General features: G+C 50.9%; 1 protein-coding gene across 2 annotated transcripts; it reads right to left on the bottom strand.

Annotated features, from left to right (window-relative positions):
• Positions 1 to 93: 93 nt before the first annotated feature.
• Positions 94 to 11586, bottom strand: TRIP10 (thyroid hormone receptor interactor 10). Of its 2 annotated transcripts, XM_007489039.3 has the most exons (15): positions 11482 to 11586; positions 7142 to 7257; positions 6896 to 6952; positions 6647 to 6794; positions 6418 to 6480; positions 5962 to 6066; positions 5736 to 5864; positions 5435 to 5581; positions 4912 to 5106; positions 2824 to 2988; positions 2395 to 2504; positions 1851 to 1983; positions 1553 to 1683; positions 1244 to 1365; positions 94 to 609 (listed from the first exon to the last, which is right to left on the bottom strand). In XM_007489039.3, the coding sequence occupies exons 1-15, from the start codon at positions 11503 to 11505 to the stop codon at positions 461 to 463; spliced, it is 1794 nt and encodes a 597-aa protein (XP_007489101.1). In that variant the 5' UTR covers positions 11506 to 11586; the 3' UTR covers positions 94 to 460. The 2 variants fall into 2 exon arrangements, with proteins under 2 accessions (XP_007489101.1, XP_001376917.1); XM_001376880.4 differs by lacking the exon at positions 2824 to 2988.
• Between the last annotated feature and the right edge of the window lie 9802 nt (positions 11587 to 21388).

Genomic DNA, 21388 nt, shown 5'->3' with positions numbered 1-21388 from the left:
ACAGGTGGGTGAGGTCCCTGGGCAAGAGCACAGCGGGCTCGGGAAGGGTCCAGGGACACAGGCCGCCCCCCAAGCCCTAAATAAAGCTCCGAGTCAGGGGCCGCACACAGTCCATTTATACAAGTTTTTGTTTTGTTGTTTTAAAAAAAAAACTGCACTTGCCAGAGCACAAGTATTTACATCGAGTGTAGGAGGCACAGTGGGGCTGGGCCCGGCAGCAGAGGTTACCCAGGCCCCAGCCAGAACTCTGGGCTGAGGAGCGTGTGGGGAGCGGGAGCCCAGGCCACCCCAGAAATAAAGTGCATATATGGTGTGGAGTGAGGGGCAGCCAGGCCCAGCCCCACTCCTGGCCCCCTGGGCAGGGTCCTAAAGCAGCAATAGCCAGGCCCGAGGAGGAAAGGAGGGGGCAGGGCAGACTCTCCATTCAGGGATCCCCTGCCCCAGGGGATGGCAGGGGGGCTCAGCTGGGGGTGACTCGGAGGTAGGAGGTGGGCACGTAGCCCTCGCCTCCCTGTTTCCGCCGGACCCTCGTCCACCCGTCTCCTTTATCCTCCTCCATTAGGCACAAATCCTCGCCTTCCTCCATGGAGATGGTGCCCTCGCTGGACCCTGATGTGGGTAATAGGGACACATGAGGGAGACTGAGGAGGGGGGCCAGGATCCCCCACCCCACCCCACCCACCTGCAGACATTCTCAGATGCACCCTGTGCTAGTACTGACTCACACAGGCCAGAGGGTCACAGAATTTGGAGCTGAAAGGGATCTGAAGAGTTGTTTTGCTTGTTTGTTTTAAATGAGTCAGGGCAGCTAAATAGCTCAGTGGATGGAGAGCCAGGCCTAGAGACGGGAGGTCCTAGGTTCAAATCTGGCCTCAGACACTTCCCAGCTGTGTGACCCTGGGCAAGTCACTTGACCCCCATTGCCTAGCCCTTACCACTCTTCTGCCTTGGAGCCAATACACAGTATTGACTCCAAGACGGAAGGTAAGGGTTTAAAAAAATAGATGAAGCCTAGAAAGTACTCGCTCAGGGTCACCGGTACCAAATGGCAGTCCAGAGTCTAAACCCAGGTACAAGAGTCCAAAGCCAGGGCTCCCTCCATGCCAGTGGGCATGCAGTGTGAGTCTTAATGAAAATGCACGAGGCTGGTCTGCCGAGGAGGCCCAGGGCCCTCCACCAAGTAAAGAGGCCAGATTGCAAGCCTGCCTAGAGCTTCCTGCCCGTTTCCCTACTTCCTTCTCACCTTCAAACTGGTAGACAGCGACACAGTGACCAATGGGGAAGGCTGGCTCCTCCTCAAAGTCCTCCTCAAACTCTGTGTAGATGGAAGTGTCCGTCCCCTCATCCGAGGGGGGAGCCTCTGGGCTGGGGACAGGCCAGTCAGAAGTGAACATTCCCTCCACCGGGCCAGCTCCACCACAGCCTTCCCTCTGCCCCCACTCTTGCCTCCCAACCCATCTGCCCAGGGCTTCTGTCTGTCCCTCTCCCCTTTTCCCCAGGGTCTTCTCCATCCCCCCCACCCTTTCCTAGTTGCCCCCATCCTGCCCCTCACCTCTCCTTGTCAGAAGCACAGTTGTTTGTGTCTGGGGGAGCCACTGTGGGGGGCTCGGGGGGACGCCCATGCCGCCCCAGGCTGTCACCTCGGTTCCCCAGAACTCTGTTCTCCGCCTCGGCCAGCCACATCTAGGAGCAGGAGAGCAGTGGTTGGGAGGGTCTGGCTGGCCAGGGACCCCTCCTGCCTCATCCCCCCAAAGCAGGCAGGGAGGTTTCCGAAGGTCACTGCTCGCCTAGGCCATGATGGCGCCACCCCCCTCCCCGGTGGCTCAGCCGGGCCAAGGGACGGAGCTCACCTCGTACTTCTGCACCTCCAGCTTGAGCCGCTCGATGTTGCCCAGCGTCTCAGAGATGCGGGGCTCCAGGCTGGCAGGGTCACCCATCTGCGGCGTCTTCTCGTAAACATCCTTCATCTTCTTTAGGGCCTCCCTGGAGCGCGGGGGAAGGAGGTTCCTGGTCTGCCGGCTCTCCCCCCTCCGGCAGTCCCACAATCCCACCAGGGTCCTCAGAGGCCCCCCGGTCCAGCCCAAACCGGGGCTGCGTCCTCCAGCCCAAGCGCACAGGACATCAGCCACCTGGCTGTATCTTCCCTCCCGCCGATCCAAGTTCTTATTGAGGCCAAGCAGAGCATGTCTGAGCCCTCCCAGGACGGCCACTCAGACCGGGCCATGGGCAGGGGGAAGGGGAAGCACCGGGGCCGGCCACTGGCCCAACCTCGGTCAGGTCACTGAACGCAGCCGCCCTGGGCCCCCCTTCCCGGAGCCTCTGGGAAATGGCAAGTTGGGCCTCCGTGGCCTCAGCCAGCCCTTCCAAGCCCCCCAGACTTGCCCCACTGTTCACCTCTGATCAATCTCTTTCTGTAACTCCCGTCCTCGCTCTTCCAATTGCTGCTTCAACTTTTTTCTTCGCTGCTCAGGGGGCAGGTGGCTGAAATCCTCTGTGGCCACTGTCTAAGAAGACAGACGAGGGAGCTTCAGCCTTCCCCCGGCCTCAGGAAGGCCGAGCTCTCCCCCTCCCCAGCCTTCCCTGACCCAGGCCTCAGCCCAAGGAGCAAGGCCAGGTGGCAGGTGGGGGAGTACCTGCCCCCCAGCCCCAACCCCTCCTAGTGAGACCCTAAGTGGGAAGAGGGGGGTGAAAGGGAGAGGAGGAAGGTGATCGGGGTGGAACTGCCTGGCACCCAATCAGTCTTGACCCACTCCTCCCCTTGCCAGTAGGGGGTCACTGCCTCAGCACCTCGAGGCCCCTCCCCAGGGGCAAGGGCCCACTTACCCCTCGACTTCGGAGGCTGCGGAAGGAGGCTATCCGGGGCTTGACTGACTTACTGATCTCACTCAGTAAGGCCAGGGGGTCCCGGCCGAAGCGAGGGGATGGGGGTCCATTGGCGTACGCCGAGGGAGGGGGGCCCCCCAGGGGGGACAGGGGTGGGGGGGGCAGCTACAGGCAGGGGCAGGGGATGGGGGATAGGGTGGGTTGGTCAAGAGCAGGGATGGATGAACAGACACACAAAAAAGGAAAAAAAGGAAACACAAATGGAGAAAAAAACGGTAAGAAAACTGGGACACACACACACACAGGGACACAAAGCATGCACGTTCCAGACAGCAACATAAAATATGAAGCGAAGGGGGGTGGGGGTGGGGGAGGAAGACAAGGCTGTGAACTCCCAGGAGGGCCAGAACACCCTCCGCTGGTTACTAAGCCTCGACGCACCATCAGCCTGGGTCAAGCACCAAAGACCCTGCTCTCCCCTAGTCCAGCCCCCACATCTCAGGCCTTGTCTTCCCTCATCAACATGCAGGAGAAGCAAATCCAGGACAGGCAAAAGGTGGCAGGTCAAAGAGGAAAGCCTATGGGGTCAAAGGTCACCCTCAGTGGCCTAGGGCTAAGGTCACAGAGGCAGGAAAACCAGAGAGGTAGCATTGGGGGGCCTGGCCTGAGCAACAGGGGAAGGCCTGGAAGCCAGGTCAGCATGGAAAGAGAGTTTGGCCCCAGACCTCCCAGATGAAGCCATATCCCCAGGATCCAAGAGATGGAAGAGAGGAATAGCGGCTTCCCCTGCCAGCCACTTCTGCCCACAACTCACTCTCTCTCTCTCTCTCTCTCTCTCTCTCTCTCTCTCTCTCTCTCTCTCTCTCTCTCTCTCTCTCTCTCTCACACACACACACACAAACACACAAATGCTCTCTCCCTCTGTCTCTCTCTTCCCCTCTCTTCTTCTCTCTCTCTTCCCCCCCACATAAATTCTCTCTCCAATAAATTATTTCTCCCTCCCTCCCTCTCTCTCACTAACAAACTCTCTCACACACACAAACTCCTCCCTTTCTCTCTCACAAATTCTCCCTCTCTCACACACAAATTCTGTCACACACACACACACAAATTCTCTCTCCCACAAATTCTTCCTCCCTCCCTCCCCCTCACATACTCTTCTCACTAACAAACTCTCTTTTCCACAAATTCTTTCTCCCTCTCTAACAAACTCTCACACACACAAATTCTCTCTCCCTCTCTCTTTGCCTCTCCTTCTCCCTCTCCCTCTCTCCCCCCCAAATTCTTTCTCCCACAAATTCTTTCTCCCTCCCTCTCCCTCTCCCTAACAAACTCTCTCTTTCTCACACACATAAACTCTCCTCCCTTTCTCTCTCACAAATTCTCCCACACAAATTCTCTCCCACAGATTCTTTCTCCCTCCCTCCTTCTCCTTCTCTCTCTAACAAACTCTCACACACAAATTCTCTCTCCCCCTCTCTTTTTCTCCCTCTCCCTCTCTTCCCCTATACACAAATTCTCTCTCATACACACAAATTCTCTCTCCCCCTCTCTTTTTCTCCCTCTCCCTCTCTTCCCCTATACACAAATTCTCTCTCATACACACAAATTCTCTCTCCCCCTCTCTTTTTCTCCCTCTCCCTCTCTTCCCCTATACACAAATTCTCTCTCATACATACAAATTCTCTCCCCCACAAACTCTCCTCCCTCTCTCTCTCACAAATTCTCTCGCTCTCCAACCTCAGTAAGAGCCAGCTGCATGCACAGCAAGAAGACCCACATTAACTTCACACGGAGAACCCTCGTCAGCCCCTGCCCCCGCCCTGAAGCTCCAGGTCCCAGGGGATGGGGTTCTCAATCCCAGCTGGGATGAGAGCCAAGAGGAAGATTCCAGCCCAGGACGCTGCGTTCCGGCCGGTGGCTCCCTGGGGCTTCAGGGTTGAGGGGGTGTCGGGGGGCTGACTCAACAGGCCCCACCCTCATTCATTTCTCCAGCTTGCTGGCCAGTGGTACCCCCCACCCCCATCCAGAAGGGGCCAGAAGGGATCATGCCCACTCGCAAACAACCCAGGCCTGCCCAACGCCTACCTTATTCTTCTTTCCAAAGGGCCAGCGCTTGGGGCGGTTTCTGACTGGACCTCGTGGGTCAGGGCGCCCATCGGGAGGCACCCCAAGGCTGCTGTCTGATGGGGCCCGGGTCATGGGCTGGCTGAAGTCCTCAAACTCTACATCGCCGGGGCGTGTGAAGCCAGATTTGTGCAGGCCGATGAGCACCTGGGAGTCCTGGAGGCAGGCAGAGGGGGGCGTTGAGGGAAGACGGGGCCATCCAGACCCCCCTGATCTGGCTACGAGCTCCAGTCAGTTTCTCCTCACAGATTACCACAGAAAGGGCCCTTGGGGCTGAGCGGGTTTGAGCTGGAGGTGACCTCAGGGATCAAGTAAGCCCATCAGTCTATTTTAGAAACGGGGAAACTGAAGCCCAGAGTGAAGAGGGAGCCGGCCCAAGGTCCCGCAGTGGGTCAGGAGCTCTCGCCCTGCCCTCCCTCGCTGGAACCGCCTCCCCGAGCTGCCTTTCTGCCCACTCCCAGCACCCCTGGGGCCCAGCACCCACATTCTTGGGGTCCACAGCAGCAGCAGCCACCTTCATGCCCTCCAGGCATTTACCAATGATAGGCATGACCTGGAGCTCCGTCTCTGACAGAAGCCCATAGCTGGCACCGAGCCGGGCCGTCCGCCTCTCATCCATGTCCTGTAGCTTCTGGGGGGCACAGGGAATGGAAGGGGAAGGGGCTGAGAGCTGAGAAGACCAGAGATGCTCGGGGCTTGGAGGAGGAGGGACTTGGGGAATCTGGGGAAACAGAGGAGTCTGGGTAGGCTCCGGGGATGAGCCCAAAGGGACGCGGGCTGCTCACATCAAAGATCTGGGGCATCTCAGTAAAGTAGAAGTGGGCCTGGTCTCGGTTGAAGCGCTGGAGCTGGGCTGCATATTCGTTCTTGCTCTCCTCGGCCATGTGGCTGCGCACGTGGGCCTGCTGCTTCGCCTGGGGAAGGTCAGGTGGGTCACGGCCCAGGCCTGGGCTCCTCAGGGCCCACCTGCACTCCCAGATTCCCACCGGGCTGTTTCCACATTCCTCCCACCTTCTCCACGTCCGCCTTGGTGGCATTGATATCCTGGTCCAGCCGCTCGGCCGTCTGAGCTGCCTTCTCGGCCTCCCGACAGTCTCGTTCAAACTTCCGTTTGCTCTGAGGAAGGTGACGAAGATAATGAAGCCGCCCATGGGCTGACTCTCAGCCTCCCATCCCCTGGCTGCAGCGCCACCATTCCCCAGGGCCAGAGAGAAGAAAGGGAGCGGGGCAGAGCCTTTCTTTTCCCATTTTACAGAGGGGGAAACTGAGTCCCTGTGAAGTGAAAGGACTCATGATCAAAAAGAGAGCTGAGTAAGAGAGCTGGGGCAAGAAACCCTGCCAAGCCCTGGCTTTTCTAACTTAATACTGCCGGGATTTACATGGCGGTGAAAAAGTGGTCTAAGCCCCCAAACTAGCAGCTTTGCAGCTCAATTCAACCCTCCACTCTCGGTCCTTCTTGGTACTCACATTCTCCAGCTGCTTGAGGCCATTCTCTAGCTGCTGCTGTGCACGCCGGCCCTCCTGGAAATGCTGCGGGATGGGGGGGGAGTGCTTAGAAATGAGGGTCCGGGAGAAACTGAGGCAGGAACAGCTAGGGCACCAGCTGATTCGCTGTCTTGGCCAAGAGAAATGGGGCCCTGCTGGGATGGGGGGTGGGGGAAGCAGCAGGAAGACCCCGGTTTGGGGGAGTCCTCACCATCTTCCGCTCCTGCTTTATGTCTTGTGAATACTTGGCCAGCTCCAGACACACTTGCACCGTCAGGTTCTCGGCCACCAGCTCCCGCTGGCCCGCAAAGTCATTGAGCTCCTGTAAAACCTGCATGAAGGACTGCTGCTGGCTGAACCTGGGGGGGGGGGGGGACAGGGACAGGGTTGGGGGGTCACACTTAGCAAGAGAGCAGAAGCACACCGACTCCTGCATCCCAGCCGTACTCCCCCTTCTCACTTGGATTCAGGGTCATCCTTTGTCGATCTCTTGGGAAGGTATTTTTTCACCAGGCTCCTATCAGGGAGGCAGGAAGGAGAGAAAGGAAGAGAAGAACCCTGAAGCTCCGCTCGTCCCCCCAAACAAGGACCCCAAGAAGGCCGGTCCCAAAGTCCCTCCCAGCATCCGAGGCCTGACAGCCCCCCAGAGTGAGCCTCCCATCGCCGCCCTCCTGAGCCTGACAGCCCCCCCCAGAGGGGAGCCCACCTGAGCTGCTTGGCGTAGCTCTGCTCCACTTCTGTCCGTTCCTTCACAAACTTCACATACTTGTCTAACAGGTCCAGGCCCCATTGTGTATGGCGTTCAATCACCTCAAACTGGTCCTGAAGGAGAGCAGGAAATGTGGGGAGAGAAAGGGGAGGGAGGGGGCTGGAGACCAGCTTCTTCCCTTCTCGGGGCTCCCCTCCCTTCTCTGGAAAAGGAGGAATCGAGTGTCCCTTCCAGCTCCAGCCTTCTCCAATCCTATGACCTCAGAGAGGCTCGGGGAGACCAGGCTCCCTGCTCCAATCCTCTCTCCAGCGCCACCCCCCTCCATGGGTGTAGCTGTCAAAAGCCCCACCCCGGACAGACTGGACTGGGAGTGGCCGGGAAAACAGTCCTAACCCTTCTGGAGGAGGGGCCTCAGAAAAGAGAAGCCCCGGGCAGCCGGGCTGTGGCCCCCCAGCAGGGTCCCTGAGCCGGAAGAGTGGGGGGAGTGCCCATGCAGCATCTAGATCCTGAGGGTTTGTCAGGGCACGTCTGGAAGAGAAGGAGCCACCGCAGCCTCGAGGAATCTTTGCTCCTCTCCCCAGGGACAAAATTAGTGGGGAGCCTGGCTGCTCCCTGGCCCTTACTCCTAAGGCCCCAGCTCCAGCCAGGTTACCCCACACACACCCCTAATCCCCCCCATTCCGGAAAATCCGGCTGGGCGGGCAGGAGTGGGTGAGTCAGGCACTACAGAAAGACGGAGAGAGGGGGGCAGTGTTACTGGCAGGCAAGGGGCGGGCGCTGCCCCATGGGCCAATAGTACTTAACCCCCCAGCCCCCAGGGCCTGGGATCAGGGGTTCCTGAATTCCCTTCTCAGAAGGCACCCGGAATTGTGCAGTTTAAATAGGCCTTAGTTTGGTCCATGAGGGACCCAGGAATGCTACAGCTTTGGGCCCATGTGGGCCAGCAGGAATCAGAGGATGGTCTACAATCCTGGTTCTCCTAATTCCTTGTCTGACCTTGGGCCTGTCACCTAATTTTTTGGGGTCTCTGTCTCCCATAAAAGGGCTACTCTAAAACTTATGAACTCTTACCCTTCCCTAATTACCTGGGGGGGGGGGGAATCCTAAGGAAGTCAAAAGGAAGAAAACTCACGACTGCCCTCTCCCCACACAAGGAAAATATTCTCTCTCTCTCCCTGTCTCTCTCTCCCCTTTTCTCTGTCTCTGTCTCTCTTCCCCTCCCTCCTTCGATCCAGGCGACCCCCTCAAGGTTTTCAGCAGAGGTCCTATCTTAAGCCCAACTCACTGACTCAGTTTCCCCCTGAGTCACAGAATATTCTCCCTAAAGTCCCAAGTATTTCTGAACCCTCCTTTCTCTCCCTCTCCCAGCCCCCATATACAACATCAAAGTACCTTCGGCTCATCCTCACAGATTCCTTACCCCATCCCCCAACAGCACTGAAAGGATCCATTGGGCAGCCCCACATAGTATTTGAAGTTAAAAGAGCTGTCTGGGTTCTGCTGTTCCCTGCTCTGCCATCTCCCAGCTCTGTGACTTTGGTGAAGCTCCTGGCTTCCTCAGGACCTCGGTTTCCTCATCTGTAAGATGAGGTTAGACTTGAGGGTGCCTAAGATCTCACCCAGTTCCCACATTTTAATACTCCCTTCTTCACCTGTCTCCCTGCCCTTCCTCAGCTGAGTCAGGCTTCGGAAAATGACAAGAAATTGGTGTAGCCATTTCTTCCTGGGGTCTCTCCTCCCAGGGAGAATGTCCCCTCCTCTCTCATGGTTCCCTTCCCACTTCCCAGCCCCTGTCTTTGGTGACTGGCTTGACCCTTTTAGCTCCTTTACCCTGTGATTCCTGGGGATTTCTAGAGGGACCTGGGTTTTCCAGGCCCCTGGGGGTGGGAACTCCCAGCAGCCAAGAAAGGAGAAAGGGGATAAAGAGAGGTTAAACTTCTGAGACCATTAAGAGAGGTTAAGACTTCTGGGGCCAATTGTGCTCCTTCCCCAAAGTCCTCAGCCTCTCTGCCCCCTCCCCCTTCACAGAAGAAGACCTGGAGTCTAAAAGAAGGCAGGGCACCACCACGATGACCCCCAACAGTATCCAGTCAAACAATCTTCCATGTCTCCTCCCTCCTAGGGATTTTATCAGTCTCAGCTCCTTTAGAGCCCAATAAATGGATTAAGCCCAGCCAGGATGAGGGAGGAGGCCCCCATCCCCTAAAAGAGAACAGGGAGGGAATGATCTCCTAGGCACTGGAAGAAGTGTCAGTGCTTTCTCAGGACAATATGGCTGAAGGAGTTGGGGAACCAGACTGGAGCCTAGGGGAAATCCTGAGTCCTACAACCACCTGGTAGATGTCTGCTTACCATTCCACCCCACCCCCTGGCTCGTACTGAACCAGCTGCCCCCGGGCAGAGACCCAGAGACCCAGTAAGATAAGAAGGGACCTGACCTGGTCAGGGAGCTCAAAATAGGTGACCTATTCCAGCTTTCCACACCCACCTCCCTCTTCTGGCAAGACAAACTCCATTCCCAGGGAATGACCCCCGTTCCAGGGCCCCCACTGCACCCTAGGCCTCAGCTCAATCTATTCCTGGCCCAAAAATGTAGGTTGAGAAACTGAGACCAGGAAAGGTCCAGACCCACCAGAAATCAAGTCTTTGTCCAAAAGAAGGCCTCAGCAACTCAGACACACTTGCTGCTTGCCAGCCCCCCTGGCTGAGCCCAGAGGCCGAGTCCATGAAGTCAGTGTGTTCTCCCCACCCCACAGGCACACTATTCCAGGAGCTCCCAAAGTCAGAGGGTCACGAAGGGCAGGGGATGAGCCAGAACCAGAGCTAGGCATTTGGGGGTGGGAGGAGGAATCTTTCTTCCAGCCCTAGATTACAAGCCCTCCCAGAGGTCCATGCTGAACAGAGCCAAACTATGAGACATCCATCGAGGACAAACTGGTTTGCCAGGGAGAGGGAGAGGGAAAGAGACAGAGGGCCAGAGGGCCAGGGGTAAAGAAAAACAAAACAGGGAGAGGAGGGCCTGAGGCCCAGCCAGGGGAGGGGACCCAGGCAGTCTAAGGACTGGGCCTTTTGGGGGGAGTGGGGGGAGGGCTAGGATCCCTGGCCCAGGCATTAGGCTGGGTGGGAAGGAAATCCACTTCCTGTTGGGGGGGGAGGAGAGCAAGGGATGTAAACACAGTAGCCCAAGCCAAGGGAGGGGTCACTAGTGACAACCTCCCCCCCCCACTGAATATCAAGGATCAGCTGCAGAGTGCCCTACCCTGACCACTAGGAAACACTTTGGTTCTCTATGCCCGGGTCTGCCCTCTCCATCAGGTCTGGCCAGGTCTGATTCCAGGGCTCTGGAGAGCGGGTATATGGATCGGAAGGAGAGGGTTCCCTACAGGACTTCCAAGAATCTGGCCTCTAGGCTCAGACTCAGAGGTATATGACCTCTCAGATCTCAGGCTGCTGTGTGGGTGGGGCAAGAGGAGCAGGGTCCGACTGGCAAAAGGCCCTTTGGAAAGGCAGCATAAATAACTTCTGTTGAGGTCAGCTAGGTCAGCACGGGGGAAAGGGAGCTCCTTGCCCCATTCTCCCAGCTCTCTCAGCCACACTTCGACCCTATAGTTCAAAAGGGGACGGAGAAGAGAGGCCAGTGACAAAAGGCAGGACTCCAAGCACAGTGGGGAGGAAATTAGAGATGGGATGGAAATGGGGACAAGAGGAGGGTACTGGGATGGGGAAAACTGAGGAAAGGGGGCAAATGGGACAGGGAATGTGAGAGGAGGCAACTGTATGAGAAAATTGAGGGGTTGGAAGGATGGAAAAGCCTGGGAGAGGGAACAGCAGAGACCAGTGGAAGGGTCTAGGCAAAGGACATGGGGAGAATGGAAGAGCAGTAGATGGGGAACAAGGAGCAAACTGGAGAGCTGAGGAGGCCTGGAAGACGGGCAGGAGAGAAGTCCCTCGCAGAGAGAGGAGTGAAGGAAGCCTCGAGAAAAGAGAAACTGAAATCAAAGCGGGAGAAAACTACATGGAGAGTTAGGGGAAAAGAGATTGAAAATGAACTTAGTGGCGGTGCTACTAGAATAGATGGGTGGGGAAAGACAGAGGGGAGAAGTAGGAGAGAATTGAGGGAGAACTGGAGGAAGACTTGGTGAGGAAGAGGGAAGAAGTGGAAGAGAATTGGGAGGGGGCCTGGAAGAGAACTAATCCGGAGGGGGCCTAGGAGAGGAGGGGGCGAGAAGTGAACTGAGGCAGGGGCAAAGGGAGAAAGCTAGGAGAGGGGGTACTGGGAGAGAGGAGACGGGTGGGAGGGGCTGATGGAAGGAAAGGGGGGCCAGGGCTAGACTCACCCACAGCTCCGTGCCCCAATCCATGCTGCTCCCACCGCCTGCCCCGAGACACTGCCCCAGCCCCGCGCGGCCGGCCCGGCCCGCCCGGCAACCCCGCCCTTCGCCTCCAGGCCCCACCCCGGTCCGCCCTGGCTCCGCCTCCAATATTTGGTCACGCCTCCCGCCTTCCCAGTGCCACCGAACCCGGGAATGGAAAGTTGGAAAGAGGTGGGGCCACCAGTGGGAGTGGAGAGGCATTCGCCCCGCCTCCTTTTAAAGACCTAGGACTCATTCTAAGGCCCCGGAGCTATCTCCATCCACTTAACCCATTCATTATCCTTCTCCTACCAATTTCCAGGGACCTCCCACCCCCCACTCCCGCTCTCTTCCTCCCCCCCAATCTCTTAAAGGGACTAGACACTATTTCTGCTTTCCCAAGAAGGCAAGCCTTGGCCAAATTCCTTCTCCCCTTAAAAAGACATGGCCAGAATCCCCTCCCCTGCTCCCAAGACCAGACCACACAGAAGAAGAGACAGCAGGCTGAGGTCACTCAGTTATTTTGAGTACAGGGCCAGTTTCCAGACAGCTACCTTGTCGCCACTAATGGTCTCCGGCCACAAGGACAGAGGGTGTGCGGTGGGAGGGGGGGCTGAGATGAAGGAAGGGGGGAATGGAGCCGCTTCGATCCTGCCCCAGGCTGACCTCTCTTCCAAGGCCACCTTGCGGTCAGCTCCATTAGAGCCTCCCCCTTCCCCCCAACCCGCCGCTTCCTGGCCGGGTTTGCCCCAAGCCCAAGGCCCCCAGCTCCTCTGCATGGGAAATGCAGGGAGAGACCGACCTTGGCTCCTAGAGCCGTCCCCAGCCCCAGAGCCTTAGCAGCTCTCTCATTCCCCTTACCCGGCTTGCTTTCACACCTTCCCATTTCCTGGGTGGACCCTCCGGGACTCAGAAAGGCCTAATTACCCCTTGATTCACTTCCACCTAGGTCAGCCCCAGTCCTCTCCTCCCACGTCACCACCGCAGACACTCTCTGCCCTGAGGGACTGGGAAGTTATTCTCACCTCCATCCCAGGCCTGGAGACCTCTACCTTAGAGGCCCATAAAAGTCAGTTCCCACCTTGTAAAACTCTTTGAGGTTCTGGGATGAAAAGAGAAGGAAGACTAGGGGCGAAAGGTCCCAACCTGCCCTCTTCTTCTTTCTCCCTTAGCCTATTGCCTGGACTGGTTTTATTCTTTGTCTGTAGCCTTTAGAGCTGCCTGGGCGGGGGTCCAGGTCTCCCTGGTTCCCAGCCACTTTGGGGTCCCAGCTAGAGCCAAAAGATTCCTTCCCCCAGACTACCCTTAAGTCTCAGTGAGTTGTTCCTTTAAAGGAGTTAAGTGCTTGCAGATCCTCCCACGCATGGGGGAGGGGAGACAAGGATCTAGGTTGAGGGGTGTCCACACTGTGGGGGAACCCACACCCCAAAGCTGCTAGGGCAGATCTGGGAACTTTGAGGTTCAGTCACTGCTGGGACACGTGCCCCACCTACTGGCCGTTGCAGACACAGGAAACTTGCACCATGCCTAAATGGTCAAATCCTCCCCTAAATTGTCATGGAGTCCTCATCTAAAAGCTAAAGTAGTTTAATGGATATTCTGCTTCTGTAGGCTGTACCTATCACCTAGCATACGTACCCCTAGAGTGCAGCAAATCCTGCTTCTGAAGAGACAGAAACAGAACTCTACTCTTCCTCCCTCTCATCTCTCATTTATCTGTTTTCCTCAGTTTCCCCCTCCAAGGCAATTATAGGGAATAGGGACTGGACCTATGGTGTTTTTTTTGGTACAGAGATCTACAAAAGTGTGGAAATGTTTCTCTGCCAGCACCTTCTCTACCATTTAGAGTTACCGACAGTTGCACAGAGCAGAAAAAGAATAAGGACTTGTCCAGGATAACAGTCTCAATATGAAAGAGTAGAAATTTGAACTCAAATCATTCTCGTGCGAGGCTGTCCACCATGCCAAGATCCAATAAACATTTGTCATGCCCTACTCTGTGCTAAGCACTTACCAAGCACTTCTAGAAAATGAATGAATAAAAAAATCAACCAATCAAGAAGTATTTCTTAGGCATTTAAAAACAAAAGCATCTTTGCGTAAGGTAAACATTTATTTCACACTTATTATTTGTGCCAAGTTTTGAGGCTACAGAACCAAAAGGGAAGATAGTCCCTACTCTCAAGGAGCTTACATTGTAACAGGAGAGACAACATACAAAGGAGAGACTAGGGCAGGGGATGGAAAGCTACAGGAATGGTTCAGGGAAGAGAAGTTGAAGTCTTTTTGAAAGTCTACTTCCACATCTCTGTTCACATATCTCTACTCACTCAACTTCTCTAATTCTAGCCCTCATCATCCCAGGGAGGTAGATTGACTCATTCTTTCCAAAAGCAGTGTTGATCTGATTATAGTCCCAGAGCCAGAGGGGGAGGGCTATGCTGAAGGTTTGAAGTAGCTGGTGAGAAAATGGTGGGGGAGTGGAGCTGGCCTGATTTAGTGAACCACAGTGAGGACCTCACCAATCAGGAGCTCAGGGGCCTGAGTTGAAAGGATTAAGTCTTCCAGGGCATGGTTTCTGGTCCAGGGAAGTAGGGAAGCTGTGGTTCTGTCAAGATTCTTGCTCTATTGTGCCTAATTTGGGAATTTGTTTTGCTTAACCACACATGTGTGTATGTAACGGGTTTTATTTTTTATTTTCTTAATGGAGAAGGGAAAAGAATTCAAAACTGGAAATAAAACAGATAAATTATAAATAAGTAAATTTTAAAAAAGAAATCCTGTCTCCATGACTCCTTTGCATCTGTCTCCATATCTCCATTCAATTCACTTCTGCCTTAATCAAGGCCCTCATTTCCTCTCTAGTGGATTATTGCCTTCTAATTGGTCTCTCTCCTTAGTCTCAATGATTTCTAGTCCACTGTGCCAATAATTGTAAAACTGATATCTTTTTTTAAAAATTAATTAATATTCAATGTTTTATCATTATTTTATTTTAATAACAAATTTCCACATAAGTTATATGACTCACATTGTCTCCCTCCCTTCTTCTCTCCCCTCTACCAGAGTTGACAAGCAATTCAATCTGGCTTATACATATATTATCATGCAAAACCTGTTTCTATATTATTCATCTTGTAAGTGAATAATCTTATAAAACAAAATCCCAAATTCTATACCTAAATAAGCAAGTGATAAGTCATATGTTATCACCTGTATTTATATTCCAACAATTCTTTTTCCAGAGTGGATGGCATTCTTTTTCATAAGTCCCTTAGGATTGTCCTGGATCATGCCATCAGTAGCAAAGTCTATCACATTTGATCATTCCACAATATTGCTGTACAATTTGTACAATGTTTTCCTGGTTCTGCTTTCTTCTCTCTGTATCAGTTCATGCAGGTCTTTCCAGCTCTTTCTGAAATCATCTGGTTCATCATTCCTTAGAGTGAAATAGTATTCCATCACCATCATATACCAATTTGATTAGCCATTCCCCAATTGAGGGACATCCCTTTAGTTTCCAATTCTTTTCCATCACAAAAAAAGCAGCTATAAATATTTTTGTACAAACAGGTCCTTTCCCATTTTTTGCAAAACCAATATCCTTAAAATGCATGAGGAAGGGGAGCCAATTATGGTAATCCTGATCAATTTTGGTTCACTGATCCACATGACAAACTCACAGGATGTAAGCACTAGGTCTGGAGTCAGAAAGATCTGAATTCAAATGTGGCCTCAAACACTACCTATATGACTCTGGGTAAGTCACTTAACTTCTGTTTGCCTCAACTGTAAAATGGAGATGATAAAAGCACCTACCTCCCAGGGTTGTTTCAAGGATCAAATGAGACAATATTTGTGGAGCTTTGAACAGTGCCTGGTAAAGAGTAGGCACTTAATAAATCCTTGTTTCCTTCAGTCCCTTCCTCTTTCCTTCCTTCTCTCTCTCAGTCCTTTCCTTTTTTCTTCCTTCCTTCCTTTCTTTCCTTCTTCTTTCAGTCCTTCTTTTTATGTCCTTCCTTTCATCTTTCTTTCTCCCCTTCCTGCAACAAATGGGGAGATAGAATTTCTTTCTCATCCTTCCCCATCTCTCATTGGCAGTGGTCCCTTGCAGCAGACACACATAGCAGGGTACGGCTCTGGAGATGATTGGAGTTTTTGAGTTATTTGAGAGGAACTAAAGCTGGGATCCTGGGCTCCTGAGTCAAGACTCATGCTGGCCTTAAACTGTGGGCTCCAGTTCTCTCTAAGAATACCCTAGGCCTAGACATTAATGAAGACCAAAGCTAAAGACATTAGAGACTTTGGCTTTGCCATGAACCCAGGCCCACAGCAGTCTTGAGAGGCCTAGTAGAGATAGAATCTCTGTAAGGGGCATCACAAGGATATTGCAGGAAGACAAGTGGTGGGCAGGGTACCTTGTGACTGTAATTCCTTCCAAATTTGTTGCCACACTTGGGAATATTCTGAATATATATTCTTCCTGATACTGCTGGGTGTATTTGTGGCAGAGTACACCCCAAGTTTATAGAGCAGATGTATTGCTGCCTTTCTTAACTCTTCATTTCCCTTTGCTGTGACCTATAGTAATTGTATCCTCTGGCTGACTTTTGAAAGATAAACACATCATGAACTATAGCTGTAAGAGTTCAGATTCACAGAGTACATTGAACCAGGACAAATTACTTCATTATTTAGTATTCTACCTCCTGAACGTACTCTCTATCATTTTACATGTAAATCCTATTTTTCTAAGCGCTTTCCCCTTCAATAAAAAAAAAGTGCCATGGGAATGGAAGTGTGGAGTTGGGGTGGAAAAAGGATGAACAATGAGGAAAGAACACCAATTGTCCAATCAAGCAAGGTATTTAAAAACAAGAGATTATTGGGGGTTTTGTTTTGCCACCATTCAAGAGTAGACTGGCCCCAGAGCATCACACTAGGTATCTGGGCTGAAGAAGTGAACCATGTAACAGTGACCTACAAATGACTCTTTTGTGGAGATCTGAGGTGGGGTTTAACCTACCTCTGACATAGGAGTAAGAGATTGCTGACTAGACCTTTGGGTGTCTTGGGATCTGAATCCATGGCAGCCTAGATAATGCAGACACCAGCTAGATCTGCTGGAGTCAGTCAAGGAAAAAGACAAAGGTGGCAGGGCAGGATGGGACTAGAGGGATTACAGCAAGGAGCTGTCCTTGAGAAAAGGTTGAGATGGTTTTGAACCTTGATTCCTCTGATGACCAACATATGGAGCCACCAAGAGTGAAACAGAGAAGCTGAGAAGATTTGTTGTCATTGGGTTATTTTTCAGTCAAATCTGACTCTTTATGAGCCCATTTGAGCCCATTTCTTAGCAATGATACTTTAGTGGTCTGTCATCTCCTTTTACAGCTCACTTGTACAGATGAGAAAACTGAGGCAAACAGGGTTAAGTGACTTGCCCAGGGTCAAACAGCTATTAAGTATCTGAGGCCAGATTTGAACTCAGGAAGAGGAGTGCTTTATCCTCTGGGTCACCTAGTAGTCCTGCTGGTAAGGTGACTTCTCCCTATTTCACCACTGGCTTTGAAAGTAGAGCACAAGAATAGATTTCCCTAAGGGATCATTGAAGTATTTGGGGAATACCTAGCAAAAGACAGGAAGAGTTTCATTCCAATTTCATGCAGTTAATAATATATTCTGAGTTATAATGGGAATGAGTTTTCCTTTTAGGTCCCAAGAAGTTGGAAAGCAGGTAAGAATCTTAACAGGAGAGTGGGGGGGGGGGCGGGGGAAGGGGGAGATGAGCTAATTCTGATAAATTTATGAAATATTCTAAGATAATAAGGATTTTATATTTAAAGCCTAAATCTGGCTGAAATGTTGACAATCTGGGTCAAAGCACTAAGTGGCAGAAATCCAGACAATTTCCTGAAGAGGACATAGACTTTGGGACCTACTTATCTTTTCTGGTCCTAGGCCAGCACAAGGGGTGAGTGAATTAGTACAGTAGAGCTGTCTAGAACCACAGTCTGAACCCCTTACCTCTGATGGGTATGCCTACCACTACTACATATTTATTTCTCCTGTATCCACACTATCTTCTCTGTGGGTCACAAGGTCCTTCAAGGCATCAGAAGAACCTGAGTTCAAGTCCTTTCTCAGATATTTATTAGCAGTATGACCCTGTGCAAATTCCTTTACCCTATGTCATCTTCATAGACCCAGCATATAGTATAGAGTGCCACACAAAGTAGATACCTAATAAATGTTTGCTGAATAGAACTGAATTAAAGAGGCTAAGAAAGATGAGGGGACTCCAGGACTAGAGGATAGGCTGAGTTGATAGAGCCAAGAGAGGAAGGACATTGGGGAGGAAGTCCAGAGCTACTAACTTTATATACTGAATGGGTAGAAGGGACATTAGATTTGTGAAAGATGGGGATGGGGGTGTTGAAAGAAATGAAGTCAGAGTGAAATGCCTGAGGATTCCAAAGGGTAGGAGGTACTGAGGAGTCTGTGGCGCCTGAAAGAACCAATAGGTCCTAGTTGACTGGGAGACAGCTCCTAAGTCAGCAGCATGGAGATGGCCACTGTGGATGGGAATTCTTTATTCTCTTTGTCTATTTTGAGTTAATCAGTCAAGAAACCCCTACTTAACCCCTACTTAACACTTTATTAGTCATCAAGTAAGAGAATTCACAAGTCACTTACTTGGAGAGCTCCACCCTTTTAGCCCAATCAATCAGAAACTTGGAATCCTTTGATAAGAGTTTACAACCTCAGAGGATGAGAGGTGGATCCCATAGACAATGCTCCCCTGGGTAGTGCTAGGCAATTTGGAAGCTGAGATTGGCCCTTGTAAAGAGGGAAAGGGACAAGAAGTGATGTAAAAAAAAGGACTATAAAAAGTCCTGAATGTCTTTGGCTTGAGGGCTTCCAGTTAGGATTTTGGCTTGAGTTTTCCACTTGGAGGTGACTTTGGACTTCAACGTTGGCTTCAACTTGGGATCTTGGTTTTTTGACTGGTTCTTGGGTGAGTGAGTAGCTGGCCTTCCTTTCCTGGATTCTGGAGAGATTAGTTCTGGAGAGGCTTTCTACTCTTGGAGGAGGCCATGTGGATGGAACACCAGGTCCTTTGAGGGTTAACAAGCCCTGCCAGGCTGAGCTGAGCACCAGAGCAATATTTAGTATGATAAACTAGACATCTTCTCTACCCTCTTTCTTTATTTCTCTACTTTCACTCTTTCTACCTCTTTATAAATAAAAGCTATTAAAAGTCATTTTGACTTGAGCTATAATATTTTAAATTTGTGACCACTATATTATTTTAGAATTCTCACATATTTAGTCAAACCCCTAAATTTAATTCCTTACACTATTTAATCTATAGGAGCTAATGAAGTTAACAGAAGAGGGCTCAGGACAGAGATTTGGGGGAACCCCTATACTTTGGGATAAGGACAGAGATAATGATTGGACAAAGGAAAGGGAAAAGAAAATCAGGAAAGAACTATGTCTTGAAAATCAAGAGAGCAGAGGGGGCAGCTGGGTAGCTCAGTGGATTGAGAGCCAAGGTCCTAGGTTCAAATCTGGCCTCAGACACTTCCCAGCTGTGTGACCCTGGGCAAGTCACTTGACCCCCATTGCCTAGCCCTTACCACTCTTCTGCCTTGGAGCCAATACACAGTATTGACTCCAAGACAGAAGGTAAGGGTTTAAAAAAAAGAAAAAAAGAAAATCAAGAGAGCAGAAACTACTGGGGGAGGAGGGTAGCTAACAGTATGCCACTTACAGAGAGATCAAAAAGAATAAGAGCTGAGAAAAAGGCTTCAAATTTAGGGACAAAAATGGGGACAGGTGGGGATTATTGATCTATAGCCACATGGGATTTCAGATACCATCTAGTCCAACACCCTTGATTTACATACAAGGAAATTGAGGTCTAGGAAAATTAAGCGACTCACCTAAAGGTGCACAAGAAACAAGCATTAGAGGCTCTGACTCAGAAGCTCTGAACCACATTGCTCTATCTCCTTTGAGCCCCTAAAGTATTAAATGTGAAGTACTAATGGAATGAGGACTGAGGGACTGGAGGGGATAGGAAAGTAGCTAATGGGTGTAAGGCAGCTAAATGCAAGTTCACCTGACTCCTCTTTAGATTTCTCATCCCCAGGGTAAGGGGTTTGGACTAGATGATCAGCCCTCTAAGGTCCCTTCCAGTAAAATTAAACTGTGCATGGCTGGGACAGCTAGATATCACTAAGAGCCTGGAGAGAGAAGGAGGTGGATCCAAATCTGGCCTCACATACTTCTAAGCTGTGCAACCTTGGGCTAGTCACTTAACCCTGACTGTCACTCTTCTTAGAATTGATACTAAGACAGAAGATAAAGTGTTTTTTGTTTTGTTTTATTTTGTTTCCTTTTAAATAGTGTATGTCTAAGGTTTCCCTGAGTTAAAATACTATCTCAGACATTTACTAGCAGTATGACCCTGGGCAAATGATTTCCACCTATTTGCTTCAGTTTCTCCATTTGTAAAATGAGCTGGAGAAGGAAATGGCAAACTACTTCAGCAACTTTGCCAAGAAAACCCCAAATGGGGTCATGAAGAATCAGACACAACTAGCTGCCTGGACAACAACAAAAACCCAAATGCTTTGTAAACTTTTAAGTGATGTATAAATGTGATTCTGCATAACGTTTATTATTATATTTCCTGGGACATTCACCAACTTGCAAATGGGTCCATTAAGAAAAGGTACAAGATATTTAGATACTAATCAGAACTATAGTTCACAAATCCTCATTGATGTGCTTATTTTTACTGATCTAGATTTTAGTTTAATTTAGTACATTCCATTTACTAACCTAAATGTTACTCATCTAGATTGCTAATTTACTAAGCTAGAATATACAATTAGCTGGGAGGGGAGGCATTCATTTAAAGAATGAATACAGCAATGAGACATTTCCCCCATAGGCTTGGGACATACCCACCCACAAACATACATACCATTTAGAACTTAAGTTCTAATAGGAGACAATACAGGTAGAAGAGTGGTGATCAGGAAGGGCTGTTATAGGTACAGTGAGTGAAACCATAGGGGTGTAGATTGGTATACTGTTTCCAGGTAAAACTGCAGAGTTGATATGATTGTGGATCTATAATTGGAAAGTGGGGAGGATGGAGCAAAGTGTACAAGCCTATGGTAGACAGTAACTGATAAGATGTCTGAAAACCAAGTTGTGTTGTAAAAATAAATCAAATTATGACAGTATTCTGGTCTGAAGTCTTTGGCATCATTTGAATCAAAGATCTACTCAATCTTCCTTTAAAAAAAAAGATTTAATTTCAAGGAGGACTGAATTCTCTAAAATTAGAATTGTTTAGAATTTAGAATTTAGAAATTTAGAATTGAGTTTAACATGGTGCTGGCCAATAAGCCTGATGAACTTTCTCACTGGGAAGGGCTGGGGGAGCCTGCTTCCAAGGGAATTCTGGTGATATGTAATGGAGATGCCTGGGAGAGACTCTAGAGCATGCTGGGACATTTGTGACTGGTTCTGGTCCATTCACTCCAGACTTAGGAGAAGTCTCTTTGGTTGCCTTCTGGTTCAGAACTGGAAAGAAGGGGATCTTCAAAAAGCTTAATTGGCCTTTCCCTTTTCTTCTCTGTTGATTGGACTCACTGCTCATGGTTTTTCTCCTTCAGGAATGATGTCCTATGAGAGACAACGCTGAGAGAGGAGAAGTTTGCCCCTTCTTCGAAGGCCAACAAGAGGCTCTGCGAACATAATACACTTCAGTTCTTCTCCTGCCTGCTCTTCATTTTTGGAACATGAAGCTGGAGAGTTTGAAAGGTCAGGAGAGTGAGCCACCCAAGACCCAAGACTCTGGGAGCTG

Source organism: Monodelphis domestica, chromosome 3 (genome assembly GCF_027887165.1).
Source record: "Monodelphis domestica isolate mMonDom1 chromosome 3, mMonDom1.pri, whole genome shotgun sequence".
Lineage (NCBI taxonomy): Eukaryota > Metazoa > Chordata > Mammalia > Didelphimorphia > Didelphidae > Monodelphis > Monodelphis domestica.
Note: the sequence above shows the minus strand (reverse complement) of the source record. Positions and strands in the feature narration are given on the sequence as shown.